Here is a 16,952-nt window from a genome sequence, read left to right as displayed (position 1 = left end):
CCAACCCGCCGCGCTACATTGCTCAACCCATGCAGCAGCAGCAGCAGCAGCAGCAGCAGCAGCTGGCTGCTGGACGCGGCTCTCAAGCTGCTTTTACTCTGTAATTAGTCGCACGCAGCAAATTATAGCTCTTTATTATTAACATGAAAAGAATACGTTACACTCGAACATAATCTACACTTTATGTAGGCTAATTGTATATGTCGCCATCTATCTATAGCTGTTGTTGTTGCCCCAGGCAAACAACAGCTCATTTCACAATCCAAGCAGACACTAAATGTTAATCCAAAAACCCTTGGAGCGTATTGTTACTCCCATGGTTTGTGGTTAAAAAAAAAAAAAAAAATTAATCCGAGAGCGCCATCTAGTGTTCAAGTTGGGAAAATGCTTCAAAGATGCTCAGTATAGTGATAAAATACATTGCTGCACCTGCATGTCTGTCCAGTCACATCACCCGCCGTTTTGGACCAGATGATCTCCACAATAGTATCTCACTGGAGAACTCTTTCCAATAAAGTCACATTAGACTTCAATTAGGCTAATAGATAAATAATGCACTGTGGTTGCAGCAGAGTTTGTTATTGAAGTCATCTAGTTGGCTACATTAACTATTTGCATGCCTAACCCTTTTATTATTATTATTTCAACTTGGATCCAGCAGGTCTGACTGGAGAGCCATCAGTGGTGGGCTGTTGTGTGTCCTGCTGTTTTACAGATTGATGCACTGGCTCTTGGCTTTCTGCTCCAGGAAGGTCTGATGGGCTCGGTATGGACCACCCCTCACTGCGGCGCAGTAGTGAAGGATAAATATATCCCCCCTCCTCCTCCTCCTCCTCCTCCTCTTCCTCCCCCCCTCCACCACCTCCACCCCACCCCCTCCTCCTCCTTTCGTTGAGTCCGCAACATCCTGACTGGCCGAGGCTGGGGATCGCAGGCAGCGGCAGCGGCAAGCCCCCTCAAGACGGATGAATTAGAAAAACCTGCTGTAGCCTAACCACCGACACCCCCTTTTTTTTTCTTTTTCTTTTATTTATTGTCTGTATTGAAGAGTCGGGCTGTAAACGCTGCTGCCTTGTTCTTGAGAGTGTGAAGCGCATACCAGGTTAGTAAAAAACAAAAACAAAAAAACTAGTCTCTTTTTTTTGCGCATAGGGTTAAATATGGGTGCTTTCAGCTCTGTGTGCATGGAGCAGTGGGTTTGTATGCAGGACGCTTTGCTGGGGTGCTCAGCCATGGATGGTTACGTCTTGGCAAGAAAAAGACTTGATTGTCCAACTCCTTTAACTTCAACTAGAGTGCGCGACATGAGCCTGACACACACAGACTCTCACACACGCACACACATACACACATACGCGTGCACACTCATCTAGGCACAAGTGCGTTACTCTTCAGAAAGTACCCTGTCTGTTTGTTTTCCTACTCCGGTGCACCATTCTTGGTCATCCCGGGCAGTGCTAATTATTCTGTGAAGTGAGTCCCCAGCGCCTCTCAGATCACATAGCACTGCAGCTGCCCCGCTGTACAGCAGACCAACTGCAAGAGCTATAATAGGAAGGAGAGGTAGGGTTGCGCAGCTGACGATGCTGATTCCGAGGAGCCAGAGCTCTGCAGTCCTATTTAAGTCACCGGCCTGTCGATCTTTAAGGATTATTAGTGAAATGTCTCCTCGTTTAAACAGCTTGGTCTGTGTCTGACATGAGGAACATGCTTTAAAAGATGTGCTGACACAAGGAACACTCATTTATAACCTAATGCTATTCTGTTGTTGTTTTGTTGCTGTTTCAAATAAGGGAATTAATGGCTAATGGTTTTCCACTGGACAATAATGTAGTTAATCATAGTGAAGGGAATTGTGATATGAATGATACTGATGACTGAAGTGAACAACCTTCACAAGTGAATATAAGCTCATGTGTCCTATGTTCTGATTAACCACATTTTAATGAACCACACAGTATTCATAAAACAAGATTGCTACCTTACAGGTTTTCTGACTGAGGCCTCAGGCCTACTCAAACTGACACAGCAGTTGCTTTCAGAATAAACATTGACAAACGCTGACACCCAATAACCTTTGATGGATTCTTTGATCATGTTTTGACCTGTTCTATAACCAGCTTTTGACTTATCTATTTTAATATGTTTGCCTTCAGTCCAGTCTAATATTGTGTGGCTGATTGCTTTTCAACCCGTTAGGCTTCCTGTGTACAGATTCACCATGGGGATCAAGGCTGCCCTCCCCAGATATGAGCTGTATCTCTACACAGCTGTACTCGCCGTGGCCTTGATATGGGCAGGCAGTTGGATATTTGAAGCTTCAAGTGGTGAGTGTGTGACCTGTCAAGAGATGTGTCTGTATAACTCAAAAAATCAGTAACACAACATAGGAACTTTGCTGAAGTTTACCAAAATCTGTGTATTTTTTCACAGCTGTTCCAGAGTTGTGCCAACTTTATGAATAACAAACACCACAGTTTTAATCCAGTATCATGTTTGAAAATGTTAATTTATTATTAAAGCTGCATTAAAAATAAGATCCCCTAAGATAACATTGTTCCAGTTCACCTGAAGGTGGAGGAACTAGAACCGAGTCCAATCAGCAGATTGAAAGAGACGGCTCTCCCCTGAGGAACTCCTGCGAGTTCCTATTAATATGAAGACAATTTTAAGATGGTCCAGTTAGTTTCTAATTATTTTCCTGATGGAGATATTTCAGTTTAATCAGTTACACTGAGCCACAGAATCCCCAAAACCTTTTATCTCAAAATAATGCCAAATACTTGCATGTATTCAGACTCTAAAATGCTAAAACTAGCCTCCTCACACACCAGTCTGAATGGACTCAGTGTAATCTGGTGAATGGTACAGTCTGCCACAGTCACACTGGCCATTCATGATTTTGTCCTGATTTTTTTTTTTATTCTCTGTGTCTTGAAGTGGTCATTTATGGCAGCTCCATCTGTGCCATTCACAATGCACAGGTCTGCATGCTACAGTAGCACTGTATACTGGCAATAGAAGTCTGGCCGTGTTCCCAGATGTAAGAGGCTTTCCCCAGCTGACCCTCACATTTCGATATCCTTTTTCATGGCCATTAGTGTAATCAGGCAAAGCCGGCAGAGCTGCCCCGGGGGCGCGTGCCAGTCACACTTGTTTCTGTGTACTGAATGTCTCGACAGCATTGCTGTGATTCTGATTATTATCATGCTTATTATTCCTCTTATTGTCATTTAAATAATTTCTGTGTCAGGGTTTCGTTCAGGTTATGCAGTGACTTAATCTCCTACAACCAGATTATGACTGTGCGGGTGAGGATGTCAGATTCAAAAATAGAAAGCTTCGCAATGAGGGCATTATGTAAGATTTGATAGTTCAAATGTACTCTGTGTGTTCTCACACCTTAAATTCACTATGAATAATCCAACAGTTACACGGAAGCTGTCCAAATTTTGAATCATATAGGACACTATCTCTGTTAGATCATTGAAAAATGTTCAGTGCACACATCTATCACAAACACAAAGATGAGCTAAAGTCTGGATTGACACCTTAATGCCTTATTTAACATTAAACAATTGCAATTTCTTACACATTATGTTCTGGTTGTCCTTTATTTTTCTTATTTATTCAGAGAATGTAAACAGAAAGGCCTTCAAAGAAAGTGTGAAACCAGGATGGCATTATTTTGGAAGGAAAATGGTAAGTACAATCCTCAAACGTATCACACTATTTTCTAAAACTGGATTAACTGGTGCAAAATGTCAAAACAGAGAGTCTGCGATGTGTTAGTAATGCAGCTTCCTTTTCTGCAGGATGTTGCAGACTTTGAATGGATGATGTGGTTCTCTACATTCCGCAATCATATCCTTTTTGCTCTCACTGGTCACGTGATTTTTGCCAAGATATTCACGCTCGTAGCTCCAAAGGTGCGTGCATGTGTGTGCTGCAGACAGAGAGAGTGTGGATGTCTATACGATAGCATTGTATGCTGACTTTGCACAGGTATAATTGCACGTCTCTCTTATATACATATGTGCGTATGTGTTTGTATGTACGCATTTGCACATATGAAAGCCTAATGCCAGATTTCATTTGATATGTGCTACAACACTTAAAACTCAAAGTTGTGAAGAGTGTGCCCAAGTATCTCAGGTCAGGTTAATGCAATGCAATCCTATCCTATTCTATTCTACTAAACAAAATTATTTTTGTAATATTTACACCTCAAGGTCTAACACAGGATTGATTCAATGCATGAGCACGAGCTGCATCTGTTGGACTGTGATGGTGTATGTTTAGTATCCTCATGAATTTTTACTGTTAATATTTTTGACATATTTAAAACAGTTCAATGTGTTTTAAACATGTTTTCTGTCTTGTTTCATGCTTACACTGAAGATTGGTATAGATGGATGTAAGGTAACATTGATAATCTTGTGAATTTCGTAACATTTGTCTTGTGTTTCATTTAAGCCATTAATGTATGGGCAGCTTTTTCCGACTGCAATTTAATATCCATTGTTGCTGATACAGCAGTGTCATTGAACTAACACCTCTTTTCCTGTGTGTTGCATTAAACAATGAATTGTGAAAATCTCTTGTTACTGCATCACACTGATGTTGGCCCCTCTTTACCCACAGCACAGATCCTTGATCTTTGGTGTGTACGGTGGTTTGGCAGTCCTGGTGACGATGGGCTGGTCCTTCACGGCTTTGGTTGTGTCTCACTGCATCATACTCTACAGTGTTGCTCTAATCAAGAGGAAATCGATGTGCTTTGCAGCTGGCCTCACCACACTGGCCTCCATCAAGCTGGAACCTTATAACTCCTGGCAGGTGAGTGGGTGGCTCCGGGTTAGAGAGAGTAATGGAAATTATTTTACTGACCAGAGAATGGTTTTTAAAATCAATTGATAGTTCTCTGACATCTAACTGGATAACTTTTACCCAGTTAGATGTCAGAGAACTAAAGTGATGGGATTTAATTCCCTGAATTTTGATTTGCACTTTCTGTGTGTAGAAAATTATTAAGAGATTCTATGATTAAATCTTTGGAAATGTTTCATAAAGAGCTTAAGACACACATAATGTGGAGTCAATTTCCATAGTAAAATACAATACAACAGAGTATTATGTAAGAAAGATTTAAATAAGTATCATGATACTGTAAATACTATAAAATATAACAACAATATTAATAGTTTAAATAATATCATTTCATTGTATGGTGAATATTGTAATTCAATATATTAGGATGATAAATGTGTTCCTTATGATCTCTACTATCCCTAGTGTATGGAATGATAATAATAATATACAGTATATCTGTGAATAAGGCAGATGTGTATTGTTGTTATATAATTATTGTCTCAGTCAAGTCCAGTCTGAGGTACATGTATTGTTGACCATATACAGAAAAACGATTTTCCATGTTCAGAATAAGTTTGACTCCTCCTTTAGGAAACTTTGGTGACCGGCTCCTTCGACCTGCAAGACATCCTGTTCTATGGAGGCTGCGGCTTCAGCATTATGCGCTGTATGAGCTTTGCCTTAGAGAACTGTGAAAAGAAAGATGGCAACTACGCATTCTCTGACCTGCTGAAATACAACTTCTACCTCCCCTTCTTCTTCTTTGGACCTATTATGACCTTTGACCAGTTTCACGCACAGGTGAGGATTTTAAGACCGAAGGACAGATAGGTAAAAGTGAGCAGATTTAACAGTAGTTCTATGGCCACTGCTCATGATTGAATGCTGTGAGAAAGCAGATGAAGGCTCATGTAACACCCACACACTGTGTCTTTTCAGGACAGCTGATGTAAATATGCAAGATGCTGATGCGTTTATGTAACTCCATTAGAAAGTCATGGGTGGGGAATAAAAGCAATAATTCTGTCTCTCTGCATTTGAATATAAAAATGTCCTACTCCTACGTCTACTAATATAATGTGGCCTAGTTTCCCATTTTGATTCATTTGAACCTGGTTTAGTATTACTATTATTGTTACTGCTCTTGTTAATACACACATGTTGCATTTTGCATAAGTCAGTTACAAGCGAATATCATCAACCATACATACTTTAATGGTCCCAAAAGACAAAGATGGTTTGTTCACAAACTAAAAGTTTTTTATTCCACAGGCGAACAACACACAGCTGACCCGCAAAGAGAGGGAGCTGTGGAACATCACCACCAAGGCTTTGTTGCACCTGGGAGTTATTCTGGTGGTGGACGTCTTCTTCCACTATCTCTACATCCTGACAATCCCCAGTGACATGAAGCTGGTCACCAAGCTGTCTGACTGGAGTCTGGGTGGGTGATGTGTGATACTAATAGGTCAGCTATAGATGGCAGCCATGTTGGTATTTTTTGAATACCGATAGTTGGTAATTCTATATTATTTTGTAAGAAAGAAAGAAAGAAAGAAAGAAAAATGAAATATTACTGTATAAACTTGAATTGTTTTCAGTGTATAAATGAATGTAAAAGGCAACAGGACTGTGGCACATACAGTGATATATTGGCAAATTGGCCCATTGCCATAATCCTATAGTTTTAGGAGTAGGTTCGTTACCTTTAATTGTCAGTGCAAGCTATTTTAGAACGGCGGAGCCGAGCCGTGAGCTGCTCAGAGCTACGCTAAGGAGGCTAATGGGTTTTCTTGGTTTCCCTTATCAAACTCAACAAATACACAATCCAACAACTCCAAAACGCTCTTGTGGACAAGTTGTGACCCGCACATTCACCACGCTATGAGATAATAACAGAACGTTACCAGACAGAGTTGTTTTTGAGGCAAATGCAGAGACTGCTTGCCAAAAAACTGCCTCCGACGGGAATGCGGTTTTGCATGAATTTACCATGAAAATGACTCCATCTCGTAACGTTCCATTATTATCTCATAGCGTGGTCAATGCGCAGGTCACAACTTGTCCACCAGAGCGTTTTGGAGTTGTTGGATTGTGTATTTGATGAGTTTGATGAAGGAAACCAGGAAATCCGATGAGCCTCCGTAGCGTAGCTCTGAGCAGCTCATGGCTCTGCTCCATCATTCTAAAAATAGCTTGCACTGACAATTAAAAGTAACAAACCTACTCCTAAAACTATAGGGATTATGGCAATTTGCCAAAATGTTGAACTATCCCTTTAAGTTGGGGTTAGCTTCTCTATTAGGTACCTAGATGTAAATAGATAGATAAATATATAAAATTGAAAGGACAATACAACTTCACACTCATGTAGTCGTGGTCAGTATTGCTATTACTATTGGCTGACATCCAATATTTATTGAAGGGCTAATAATCTACAGTAATTGTCCAAGTGTGATGATCTTTACATGAAAATGTACCACTTGTAGAATTTACCATCAGTTTACCTTAAGCTACACTAAAGCTCATTTGTTTCATTGTGTTCCTTTGCTCTGCAGCTGGCCTGGCTTATTCTAACCTGGTGTATGACTGGGTGAAAGCAGCCGTGATGTTTGGTGTCATCAACACTGTGGCAACACTGGACCACCTGGACCCTCCTCAACCCCCCAAGTGTATTACCATGCTCTACGTCTTCGCTGAGACGTACGTGTGACCTGCAGTAGTTGTGTGCAGTCTTGTATGGTTGACCATGGTAGATCTTGACAAAAAGAAAAGAAAAGAAAAGAAAAAGAAAAGATTGACATGGAACATTTCTCTCTTTTTCAGGCACTTTGACAGAGGCATCAACGACTGGCTGTGCAAGTGAGTGTTTGAATTTAGATTTGTGGGTTTGAATGACAGAGCCCATCGTATAAAAGGTGATTGTGATTCTTCATTGTATTTCATGTGAATTGTAATATCACAGGTATGTTTATGACTACATTGGTGGGGATCATGACAAAATCTTCAAGGAACTCCTAGCAACCATATGCACCTTTGTCATCACCACCCTGTGGCTGGGCCCATGTGAACTGGTTTACATCTGGTCCTTCTTCAACTGCTTCGGCCTCAACTTTGAGCTCTGGGTGGCCAAGTTATTCTCCTTTCCACCATTTTCCACCATCGAGGTGAGGAAAATAACAACATTGAATAATTTCCAAAAAGATAGATGCATGAGGTAGATTTCTTTGTACATCAGATCCCTGAATGTATTCCTCTGTCCTCTGTTTCCAGGGTGTCATGGGTGAAGCTATGTCGCGCAGGATCCGTGGTGTGTTCAATGCTGCCAACTTCTGGACCATCGTCCTCTACAATGTGCTTGCACTCAACAGTTTGGAGTTTGCCAAACTTGTGGGCAGGAGGCTGATTTTCAAAGGTAGGAAACAAGGAAACAGGGTATATTACATAAAAATCAAACTGAGGCTTTCCTGTCTGCTCCGGTTCAAGTGAGAACAACACAGACAGACATCAAAGGCAGCAGAATCTCAAGAGGCGCCATCCTCCAGAGATCACATAACTTTAGCGTCTTCTTTGTTGCTTCCTTTCCAACAGAAGGAAAGGATCTTAACAGCCCATGCATTGGGAATCAGAGAGGTTATTCACAGGATTATCTGCAGTTGAACATCTACTCACAGCACAGCACAAAGACAGCTGCATTCCTTTACAGTCGTACCTTTCAGTTCTCATTTCTTCTTATTCCTCCTCTGCACTTCTTCAGTCTGTTTTCTTTTTCTTCTCTTGTGCTCCAGGTTTCCCTCTGTCCACCCTCTCTGTCTTATTTGTGACCTACTGTGGTGTGCAGCTGGTGAAGGAGAGGGAGCGACAACAAGCTCTGCTGGATGATCCCGAGCCGGTGAAGCCGGTCGATGGCGGCAAAGAGAAAGCAGAATAAACAGAGAGAAAAACACAGAGTTTCACAGACTTCATGGTCAGCTGCCCCCTCACATTCTTCCATCCTTGGCCTCACGAACTGTAACTGAACCAGACTGCAACAGCCAGTCAGCACCTGCATTGTTCAGAAGCTGTGTTTTTTTTTTGCTTTTGTCAGAAACGAACTGTGAAATATCCTCAAGTGCACTTGCTGTAGATAATCGCCACATCCTCTGGCACAAACCCACCGATGGTGCATTTTGTATCTGTATTTTATCTGAACACAAGATTGTTTAGCAAGTTAAAGGCCTGACAAGTACATATTTTATGACACTATAGTATACACAAGAACATACAGTATTGTTAAGGAAAGACTACTGTGCTCTGTGGAGTTGTCTCCTATGTTCATTTGTGATTTCTCTCAAATTTGGATATTTTTCTTTTTTTTCTTAATTCATTGTCAACATGATTATTGTTAGTCAGACACTAACAACACTGAGAGTGTTAAAAACTTGAAGATTGAAAGTTTGAGGTCAGGGTGCCACAAATAAAGTGCAATGATAATCCAAGGGTGCTGTGGAGATCCTCCACGTTGCTTGCAGCTGATTGTAAAGTGCATTTGCTCAACTGTCCAATACACAACTCAGGATGTGTAGGATAGTCTACTTTAATGTTTACTGAGAATGTATTCAATCTCTTACAGTGTTGAAAAAGTGAATGTAGTTCAGCTACGACATTGTACATCAGTGTCGTCCACAGGAGATAACAGAAGGCATGATATTTACAGGATACCTGTCATCCCCCTCTCTCTCACACAATCCAGATCCTCACTTCACTACGACAGGCTACATGCCTGGGAGGGAAAATAGGTCAGTCTTATCCGGCCTGTCACCGAAACCTGCTGTGTGTCTTCAGTGCAGCAGATAGTTGGGAATAAGTTTATGCAGATTGTAAGGCCTTTTCTCTCTGAAAGGTTTTTATTCAAAAGTGTTTAATTCAAAAAATTTGACATGGAATAAAGATTTGTTTTTAATCCAGAAGTGACGTATGAGTGCTTTTTGTGATTGTATGTGGAAAGACTTGAAACCGTCAGTGTATGGTTGTTTGCTTTGATGTCTAAGCAGGTCTCAAATAAAACCATCAACAGTGTTATTTAATTTAAAGAAATGCAAAACTATTTGTTACTCGATGAATTTGGAATTATTATGACATATAACGTCATCTTTCTTCACAAAATGGTGATCAGTGACTGCAAACAATACACATACATTTTCATTACTGTATGAAATAATAGGATAAAATAAAAGCCCTACAATGCATGAATTAAAGTACAGGATTTAAATGTTCACTAATTACTTACTCCGCCACTCTTTATGACAAGTAATCAGTTGGGCGTTTACTTTAATTTTAGATGACAGGGGGGAAAAAGTCTCTCTGTTCCTCTTAGAACCCCCCCACCCCCTCCACGCACACACACACACACACACACACACACACACACACACACACACACCTATCCTTTTCAGCCACTAGATGGCGGTGATTCTCTATCTCTAAAGCTCAGAGCAACTGGTTGTTCTGCAAGATGCTTTTTGTGTTAGCAATATTTCTTGCACATTTGTTACCTTTAAATTTAATTTTTTAATTTTTTAATTTTCAATTGGGCTGCCATTAAAGGTAGTGTTTGAGTTGTGTTTAACTAGTGTTGTATCTTATTCTGATAGAGTTTATTTTTTATTTTTTTGGATGTAAGAGAGCCCCTGCATTCAGCTGAATAGAAAACGATAATTACTGTTCATTTAAGGATTAGGAACTTGTGTCAACTGATCTGATGTATGTACTGTGTGTGACTATATTAATAGTGTATAGTTACAGTTTAAGTTAAGTACTATGTATATTAATCTATAATGTGTGTATGTCCATGAAAATATGTAAGACAATGTTTATGTACCTTATAGTTACATATATGGCATCTCTCAAGATGATGCTTAATGTTTTTTTGGTAACACTTTATTTGACGCCTACAGTATGTCTATAATGCATTATAACCATACTTAAAATGAGTTACAATGCAGTTATAGCACTGTATAACTATAGTTATAAACACTCATAAATGATCATAATGCTTTATAACAATAATCATAACACACTATACAGCATTTTATCTTGACTTATAAGGTCAGGTATTATAATATGTTGGGATTGTTAGTAACTTGCTGATAATGCATTATAAATATAGTTAGAATGTGTTATAATTGGCTTATAAACGTGTATAACTATCATTATAAACATTCATAGATTATCATATGGCTTTATAACAATAAGAATAACACATTATAGAGCATTTTATAATGGATTATAAGATCAAGTATTATAATAGAGCTATAAGGCTCTATAATGTGTTATGCTTATTGTTATAAAGCCTTATGATAATTTAAGAGTGTTTATAATTATAGTTATACACGTTTATAAGCCAATTATAACACATTATAACTATATTTATAATCAGGGCGGGCCCCTGGCATAAACACTGCGGTTGTTTAGGGCCACAGCCGTTAGGTGGGGGGCCACATGATCAGAAAGGTACCGGGGTTCATCAAGTCATTTAAACAACCTGAAGTCTGCACGTGCACGCTATGAGCTTTATATGTAATGTGAAGTCAATATTCAGCTTCTTTTATTTGAGACATTTGGTGAAAATAGAATGGCAGAATGACAACATTTGTGCTCAAAAAGCAATCTTACAAAATTTCATTTTAGACTTGTTTTCTACACTTATCTATTACTGTATTCATATCCTATTTCAAGCACCAAAACAGTTCGTTCTCATGACTGAAGGTGTGTTTTCACAAGGGATTTGAAATTTTTCAAAAAGCAGACCTCAAATTTCCAGCATTTGGCCTAAATTATTTCTTTATACAGTGTTCTAGGACAAACTGGCCTCAGTGTGCTTACAGCGGAGGTTCTAATATTTAGACATAAAACACTTGAGTATTGTTACATCTGCAAGTATCTTAAAAAGATAAATTTAAGAAAATATGTAATAGTCGAGAAAATGGCCTCAAACCTCAGAGGGCATAAACATGTCTGTATTCAGTTTTAACCAGTGATTTGGTGTTTGTGCTTAGAGTGCAGGGCCACAAACAAAAATCTTGTTTAGGGGCCACCAAAATCCTAGGGCCGGCCCTGTTTATAATGCATTATCGATGTGGGCACTGTCAGCCAGTTACTAACAATTATAACGTATTATAATACCTGACCTTATAAGTCATGATAAAATGCATAGTGTGTTATGATTATTGTTATAAAGCATTATGATTATTTATGAGTGTTTATAACTATAGTTATACAGTGCTATAACTGCATTATAACTCATTATAAGTATGGTTATAATACGTTATAGAGATAGGCGTCAAATAAAGTGTTTTTTTTTTGTGTTTTTTTGTTTTTTAACTTTCTGGTGTCAGTTGAAGTTTATTATGTAACCTGTTGGTCTCCCTAGAGCCACTGTTGCTAGTATGCAGTACACACTGTGCCTCTACTCCACACACCAGCAGAGATACTAGTCTGTATTAGATTAAAAAAAATAAAAACTACTTGTTAAGAGTGTGTCAAAAGATCAAAATAATCCCATCCAGTCAGGCCGCCTGGTGAGCTGTCCTGGTAGATTTAACATGCCGTCACCCCCACGCTTAGTCATTCAGCTGTTTATGGGGGTCTGTGTGGTGCACGATTGGATAGGTCCTGTTTCCTCTTCACCAAAATGGATTCCTCAGCTTTGTGAGGGTCCTGTCTATAAATACCCATGACTTCCAGAGTGACTGACAGCCTCGGACAGCTGCAACCAGCAGCCAACCAACGCGTAGACGATCCACAGCCATCTGAGCAGTCCTGTGAGAGGCTGACAGTCCTGCTCTGTTGTGGGGAGTAAGTAGGGTGCCCAGGAAACCCAACCAGGACCAGGCAACAGAACAAAATGGCTGCCATGACTATAGACCCGGCGGAGCAGCCTCGGATGTACCAACAGACCCTCCTTCAGGATGGACTCTGCGACCTGTTGGAGAACGACAAGTTTGTGGACTGTGTCCTCAAAATCCAGGACAAGGAGTTCCCGTGCCACCGCCTGGTTCTGGCAGCTAGCAGCCCCTTCTTCAAGGCCATGTTCCTGTCCGACCTGGAGGAGAGCAAGAGGCGTGAGATTGTCCTCAAAGATGTGGATCCAAGTGTTATGGAGATGATCCTACGCTACTTGTACACCTCTGACATTAATCTGACGGAGCAGAATGTCCAAGATATCTTCATGGTGGCTAACATGTACCAGATCCCCTCCATCTTCTCTGTGTGTGTCACCTACCTCCAGGACAAACTGGTGCTGGGAAACTGCTTGGCTATCTTCAGACTAGGGCTGCTGCTGGATTGTCCCAGACTCACCCTGGCTGCCAGAGAGTTCATCTGTGAACGCTACCAGGTTGTTATCAGGGACCAGGACTTCCTGCTCCTGGGCCCGAGCGAGCTGGCCATCATCATCACCTCAGATTCCCTCAATGTTGAGCGGGAGGAGTTGGTGTTTGAATCACTGATGGACTGGGTGAGACATGATGAGACGAACCGGGTCAAGGACTTGCCAGAACTGTTGCACTGCATCCGTTTCAGGCTCATACCCGTGGATTACTTCAAGGAAAAAGTGGAGCGGCACCAGTTCCTCCGGTTCAGCCAGGAGATCAAGAAGGAGCTGGAACTCGTCAAGGATGCTCACCGAGGACATCTCCCGAAGCCCAGTAAGGCCGGCCGTGATGGGGCAAAGGGGGGAGAAGGAAGTGAAGACGAGGAGGAGGATGAGGAGGATGAGGAAGGGTACCTGCCGGGTATACTCAACAACAATCCACGCTTTGGGATGTTTGAGATGGACTTAATACTTATGCTCAGTAACACGGGGACTGTGGCCTACGACCCAGCTGGAAACGAATGCTATGTGGTGTCAGAATCCACAGATATTCCCAAAAACCACAGCAGCCTGGTCACCAAGGAGAACCAGGTGTTCGTTGTTGGAGGAATGCTCTACAACGAGGAGGACAAAGACGAGCCCTTCAGTTCTTACTTCCTACAGGTAGTACATCAGTCATGAGGACCACCAGTGTCTCTGTTTGAAAATGGCTTATCTCACAATTTCCTCTTTGAAATCCAGTAAAAACCCAGTTTAACATGGATCCAAAAATGTATTTTATTACTCACATGTCATTTTTCTCCTCCCTTCATCTTTAGTTTGACCCAGTCAGTTCAGAATGGTTAGGGATGCCCTCACAACCCAGCCCTCGCTGTCTGTTTGGGCTGGCCGATGTCGAAAACTCCATCTTTGTTGTGGGAGGAAAGGAGCTGAAGGAAGGCGAGCGTGTCCTGGATTCAGTCATGATCTATGACAGACAGTAAGTGTCGACACTAAATCTAATATGGATCTTTGATACCGATAATCCACTGTAAAATATTTCATTAACAAAATCCAAATAACCAGCAAATAAGTTATAAAAATCTCACTTTGTTAATGTGAGTGAACAGGGATAAATGTTACAGTTTTTGTTTGTTTTTAACTTTTAAATGATTTTATTATTTCAAGATTACTAAATCAATAAATCTATACTTAATCCTTCAGTATCAGAACAATCTGACATACAGTACATTTAGATACAGTTTTCTTTGGACGACATCATGACTTCTTAAATTCCTTAACTTTTTTATCAGTTACATTAATGTATCAGCATTATTCCTTTATCACTTTTCTATCTATAGAGCCACAGCTCATAGTGTTATATATTTCATGCATTTCCTGTCTCTGTACACAGGTCATTCAAATGGGGGGAGTCGGACCCTCTGCCTTATGAAGTGTACGGCCATGGAACTGTGTCACACAAAGGTCTCGTCTACGTTATTGGAGGAAAGTCTGCAAGCAAGTATGTGGCATTTAATAAAGACAATATTATTTGAATATAAATTTAAAAATAGTGAAATTTGCCAAATTAAGGAATCCTCTTTTTTTCCATCCTGTTCTATTATTCACTTTGTATCACCGTTTTGTAACAGCAAGTATCACTTGAATATTTGAAACTAAAGTCAAGTTGCTGGTCATAGTGACATGTAAGCTGAATCTCATGAATGAATCGGTGCCACTTTAACGGACTGTATTAAATGTTTTTATGCAGGAAATGCATGAGAAGAGTCTGTGTCTACAATCCTACTAAGTTTGAGTGGAAGGACCTGGCTCCTCTGAAGACGGCCCGCTCCCTGTTTGGTGTCACCGTGCACAGAGACCAGATCTATGTGGTGACGGGGGTCACAGATGCAGGCCTCACCAGCTCCGTGGAGGTCTATGACATTGCCACCAACAAGTGAGACAACAGTGTTTTTTTTTATATGACCCACTTTATCTAATCGTTATGAGGTGAAGCATCTGTCTACATAAGGGAAACGACTCCTCCAGTAGATCATTAGGTCATAAAACAGCACTCATTGTACTGCTGTGGGTGTCATACAGTAATATAGCAGCTAATCTAACACCATCATCACTTTCCACTACAGTATTTTTGGTTATTGTCCTGTTTTGCTCCAGGTGGTCTGAGTTCACTGAGTTCCCTCAGGAGCGTAGCTCCCTCAATCTGCTCTCTACGGGAGACTTGCTCTACGCTGTGGGAGGATTTGCCATGATGCCCAGTGAAACCAGTGAAGAGCCCGTCCCAACAGAGATGACTGACATCTGGAGGTAACAGCCCACTATTACCCCGGACACACTGTATCTGAAAGTCCTCCAACTTAGCTGTATATAAACTTTTAACAAATAATGTACAATTACGTTATTGTAAGCAGGCATACAGGCATTTTAAGTGTGTATCAACCATTAGAACTTCTCTAACATCTACTTAACTTCATTGTCATTATTTTTTTTATATAAATGGTAAATAGGAGTCCATTAAGTATTGCCATTGGCTCAACAAGTCATCTTTACCACTTCAAATGGACCTTTGTACCTCACTGCAACACTTGAACACCAAATGTGTTTTAATTTGATTGGCCCACCAAGACAGGCTGAGGTGTAGATATGCATTAGTGTATCCTTGGTTTTGTTTTTGGTCTTTTTGATCATTGACAGTGAAGGAAGTATAAAAAAAAGTTACATTACAGTAATGGCTGCATATCAGTAACAGCAGCATCATTATTAATGTACGATTCCTTTGACAAATCAAATTTTCTACCACGAAAAATATTTTTCTATACAATTCATGTGGCACATGAGTGCCATACAAATTTTATTTCCATCCAAATGAAGACAGAACAACTTTTTATCCTTTTCCATTCTTTCAGTCTATTATCACTTAATGGAGCAATGAAAGGAACTCTTTTTCATATCAAATCATTCTTTGTGCATAAAACACACCAAGGTTACTAATACTGATACTAACATGTGTATTTTTCCCACAGATATGATGAGGCAGACAAATGCTGGAACGGGATTTTGCGAGAGATAAGCTACGCAGAGGAAGCCACTATCGTCCCAGTGCGCCTCAACACTCTGCGCCTCACCAAGTTATAACTCTGGTTAACCATGGAACATTAGCAATGAAGCAAGTAAAATGAGTATAATCATTGTGGACATTGCTCCAAAATTAGCTATGGGTAGCTAATGTCTGGGCAATGACTGAATTTGATTTCGTAGTATGAAATCAACATCAAATTGTTTTATCCAATGTTTTACAGCAGGGGGAGACAGATACATGCTAAGGCTAAACAGGGCTGCAGGGAATGGGCAAATTACCATATCACACCAAATTTCTTTTATAAAAAGCAAAAATGTTAATTTGTACATCTGTTTTTGTTATATTGTTTCATAAATTTTCTTTACTATCTGTTTGCTTTATTTAAACAGAAATAAAGATAAAGGTTGATTCTATTCACTTAGGTTTGGAAAGCCACACCATTTCACAGTGCAAATGGTTTTATTCATCTTCTTCTGACATGTTGTGCAATAACATATTTACAGCTGATTCCACATACTATACAGTACACAATATTTACACAAAATGTACAAGGCAACATAACAGACACTGCATCACCACTATTGACGTTATGCAAATAGCATGAGGGAGAAATGGACATTTTTAAATGTAAACAGCGATTTCCAGTTG

The 16,952-nt window shown here is 40.2% G+C and overlaps 2 protein-coding genes across 7 annotated transcripts; both read left to right on the top strand.

Moving 5' to 3' along the window:
• Nucleotides 1-893: 893 nt before the first annotated feature.
• Nucleotides 894-8,816, top strand: hhatla (hedgehog acyltransferase like, a). Of its 6 annotated transcripts, none has more exons than XM_085805002.1 (13): nt 894-1,102; nt 2,215-2,327; nt 3,635-3,702; nt 3,816-3,929; nt 4,402-4,417; nt 4,650-4,839; nt 5,464-5,673; nt 6,145-6,316; nt 7,431-7,575; nt 7,699-7,734; nt 7,838-8,039; nt 8,146-8,287; nt 8,661-8,816. In XM_085805002.1, the coding sequence occupies exons 4-13, from the start codon at nt 3,833-3,835 to the stop codon at nt 8,801-8,803; spliced, it is 1,353 nt and encodes a 450-aa protein (XP_085661128.1). In that variant the 5' UTR covers nt 894-1,102; nt 2,215-2,327; nt 3,635-3,702; nt 3,816-3,832; the 3' UTR covers nt 8,804-8,816. The 6 variants fall into 6 exon arrangements, with proteins under 6 accessions (XP_085661128.1, XP_085661124.1, XP_085661127.1 ...); XM_085804998.1 differs by having other exon boundaries at nt 4,402-4,422; nt 4,645-4,839; XM_085805001.1 differs by having other exon boundaries at nt 2,200-2,327.
• A 3,796-nt stretch (nt 8,817-12,612) lies between these two features.
• LOC146971038 (kelch-like protein 40a) lies at nt 12,613-16,717 on the top strand. Its single transcript, XM_085804994.1, has 6 exons — nt 12,613-13,888; nt 14,044-14,204; nt 14,619-14,726; nt 14,976-15,161; nt 15,383-15,532; nt 16,249-16,717. Exons 1-6 carry the CDS (start codon nt 12,758-12,760, stop codon nt 16,358-16,360), a joined length of 1,848 nt encoding a protein of 615 aa, XP_085661120.1. The 5' UTR covers nt 12,613-12,757; the 3' UTR covers nt 16,361-16,717.
• Nucleotides 16,718-16,952: the final 235 nt, after the last annotated feature.

Source organism: Trachurus japonicus, chromosome 17 (genome assembly GCF_045865225.1).
Source record: "Trachurus japonicus isolate A0001 chromosome 17, Traja_1.0".
NCBI lineage: Eukaryota > Metazoa > Chordata > Actinopteri > Carangiformes > Carangidae > Trachurus > Trachurus japonicus.
This window is presented reverse-complemented; position numbering and strand designations above follow the sequence as displayed.

Bases quoted from the DNA above. Each gene is read 5' to 3' on its own strand.
- hhatla (XM_085804998.1), top strand. From the start codon at position 2,222: ATGGGGATCAAGGCTGCCCTCCCCAGATATGAGCTGTATCTCTACACA. The intron at 3,703-3,815 runs GTAAGTACAATC...CCTTTTCTGCAG, and splicing joins ATTATTTTGGAAGGAAAATG to GATGTTGCAGACTTTGAATG. The intron at 7,735-7,837 runs GTGAGTGTTTGA...GTAATATCACAG, and splicing joins ATCAACGACTGGCTGTGCAA to GTATGTTTATGACTACATTG.
- LOC146971038 (XM_085804994.1), top strand. From the start codon at position 12,758: ATGGCTGCCATGACTATAGACCCGGCGGAGCAGCCTCGGATGTACCAA. The intron at 13,889-14,043 runs GTAGTACATCAG...CTTCATCTTTAG, and splicing joins TCAGTTCTTACTTCCTACAG to TTTGACCCAGTCAGTTCAGA. The intron at 15,533-16,248 runs GTAACAGCCCAC...TTTTTCCCACAG, and splicing joins GAGATGACTGACATCTGGAG to ATATGATGAGGCAGACAAAT.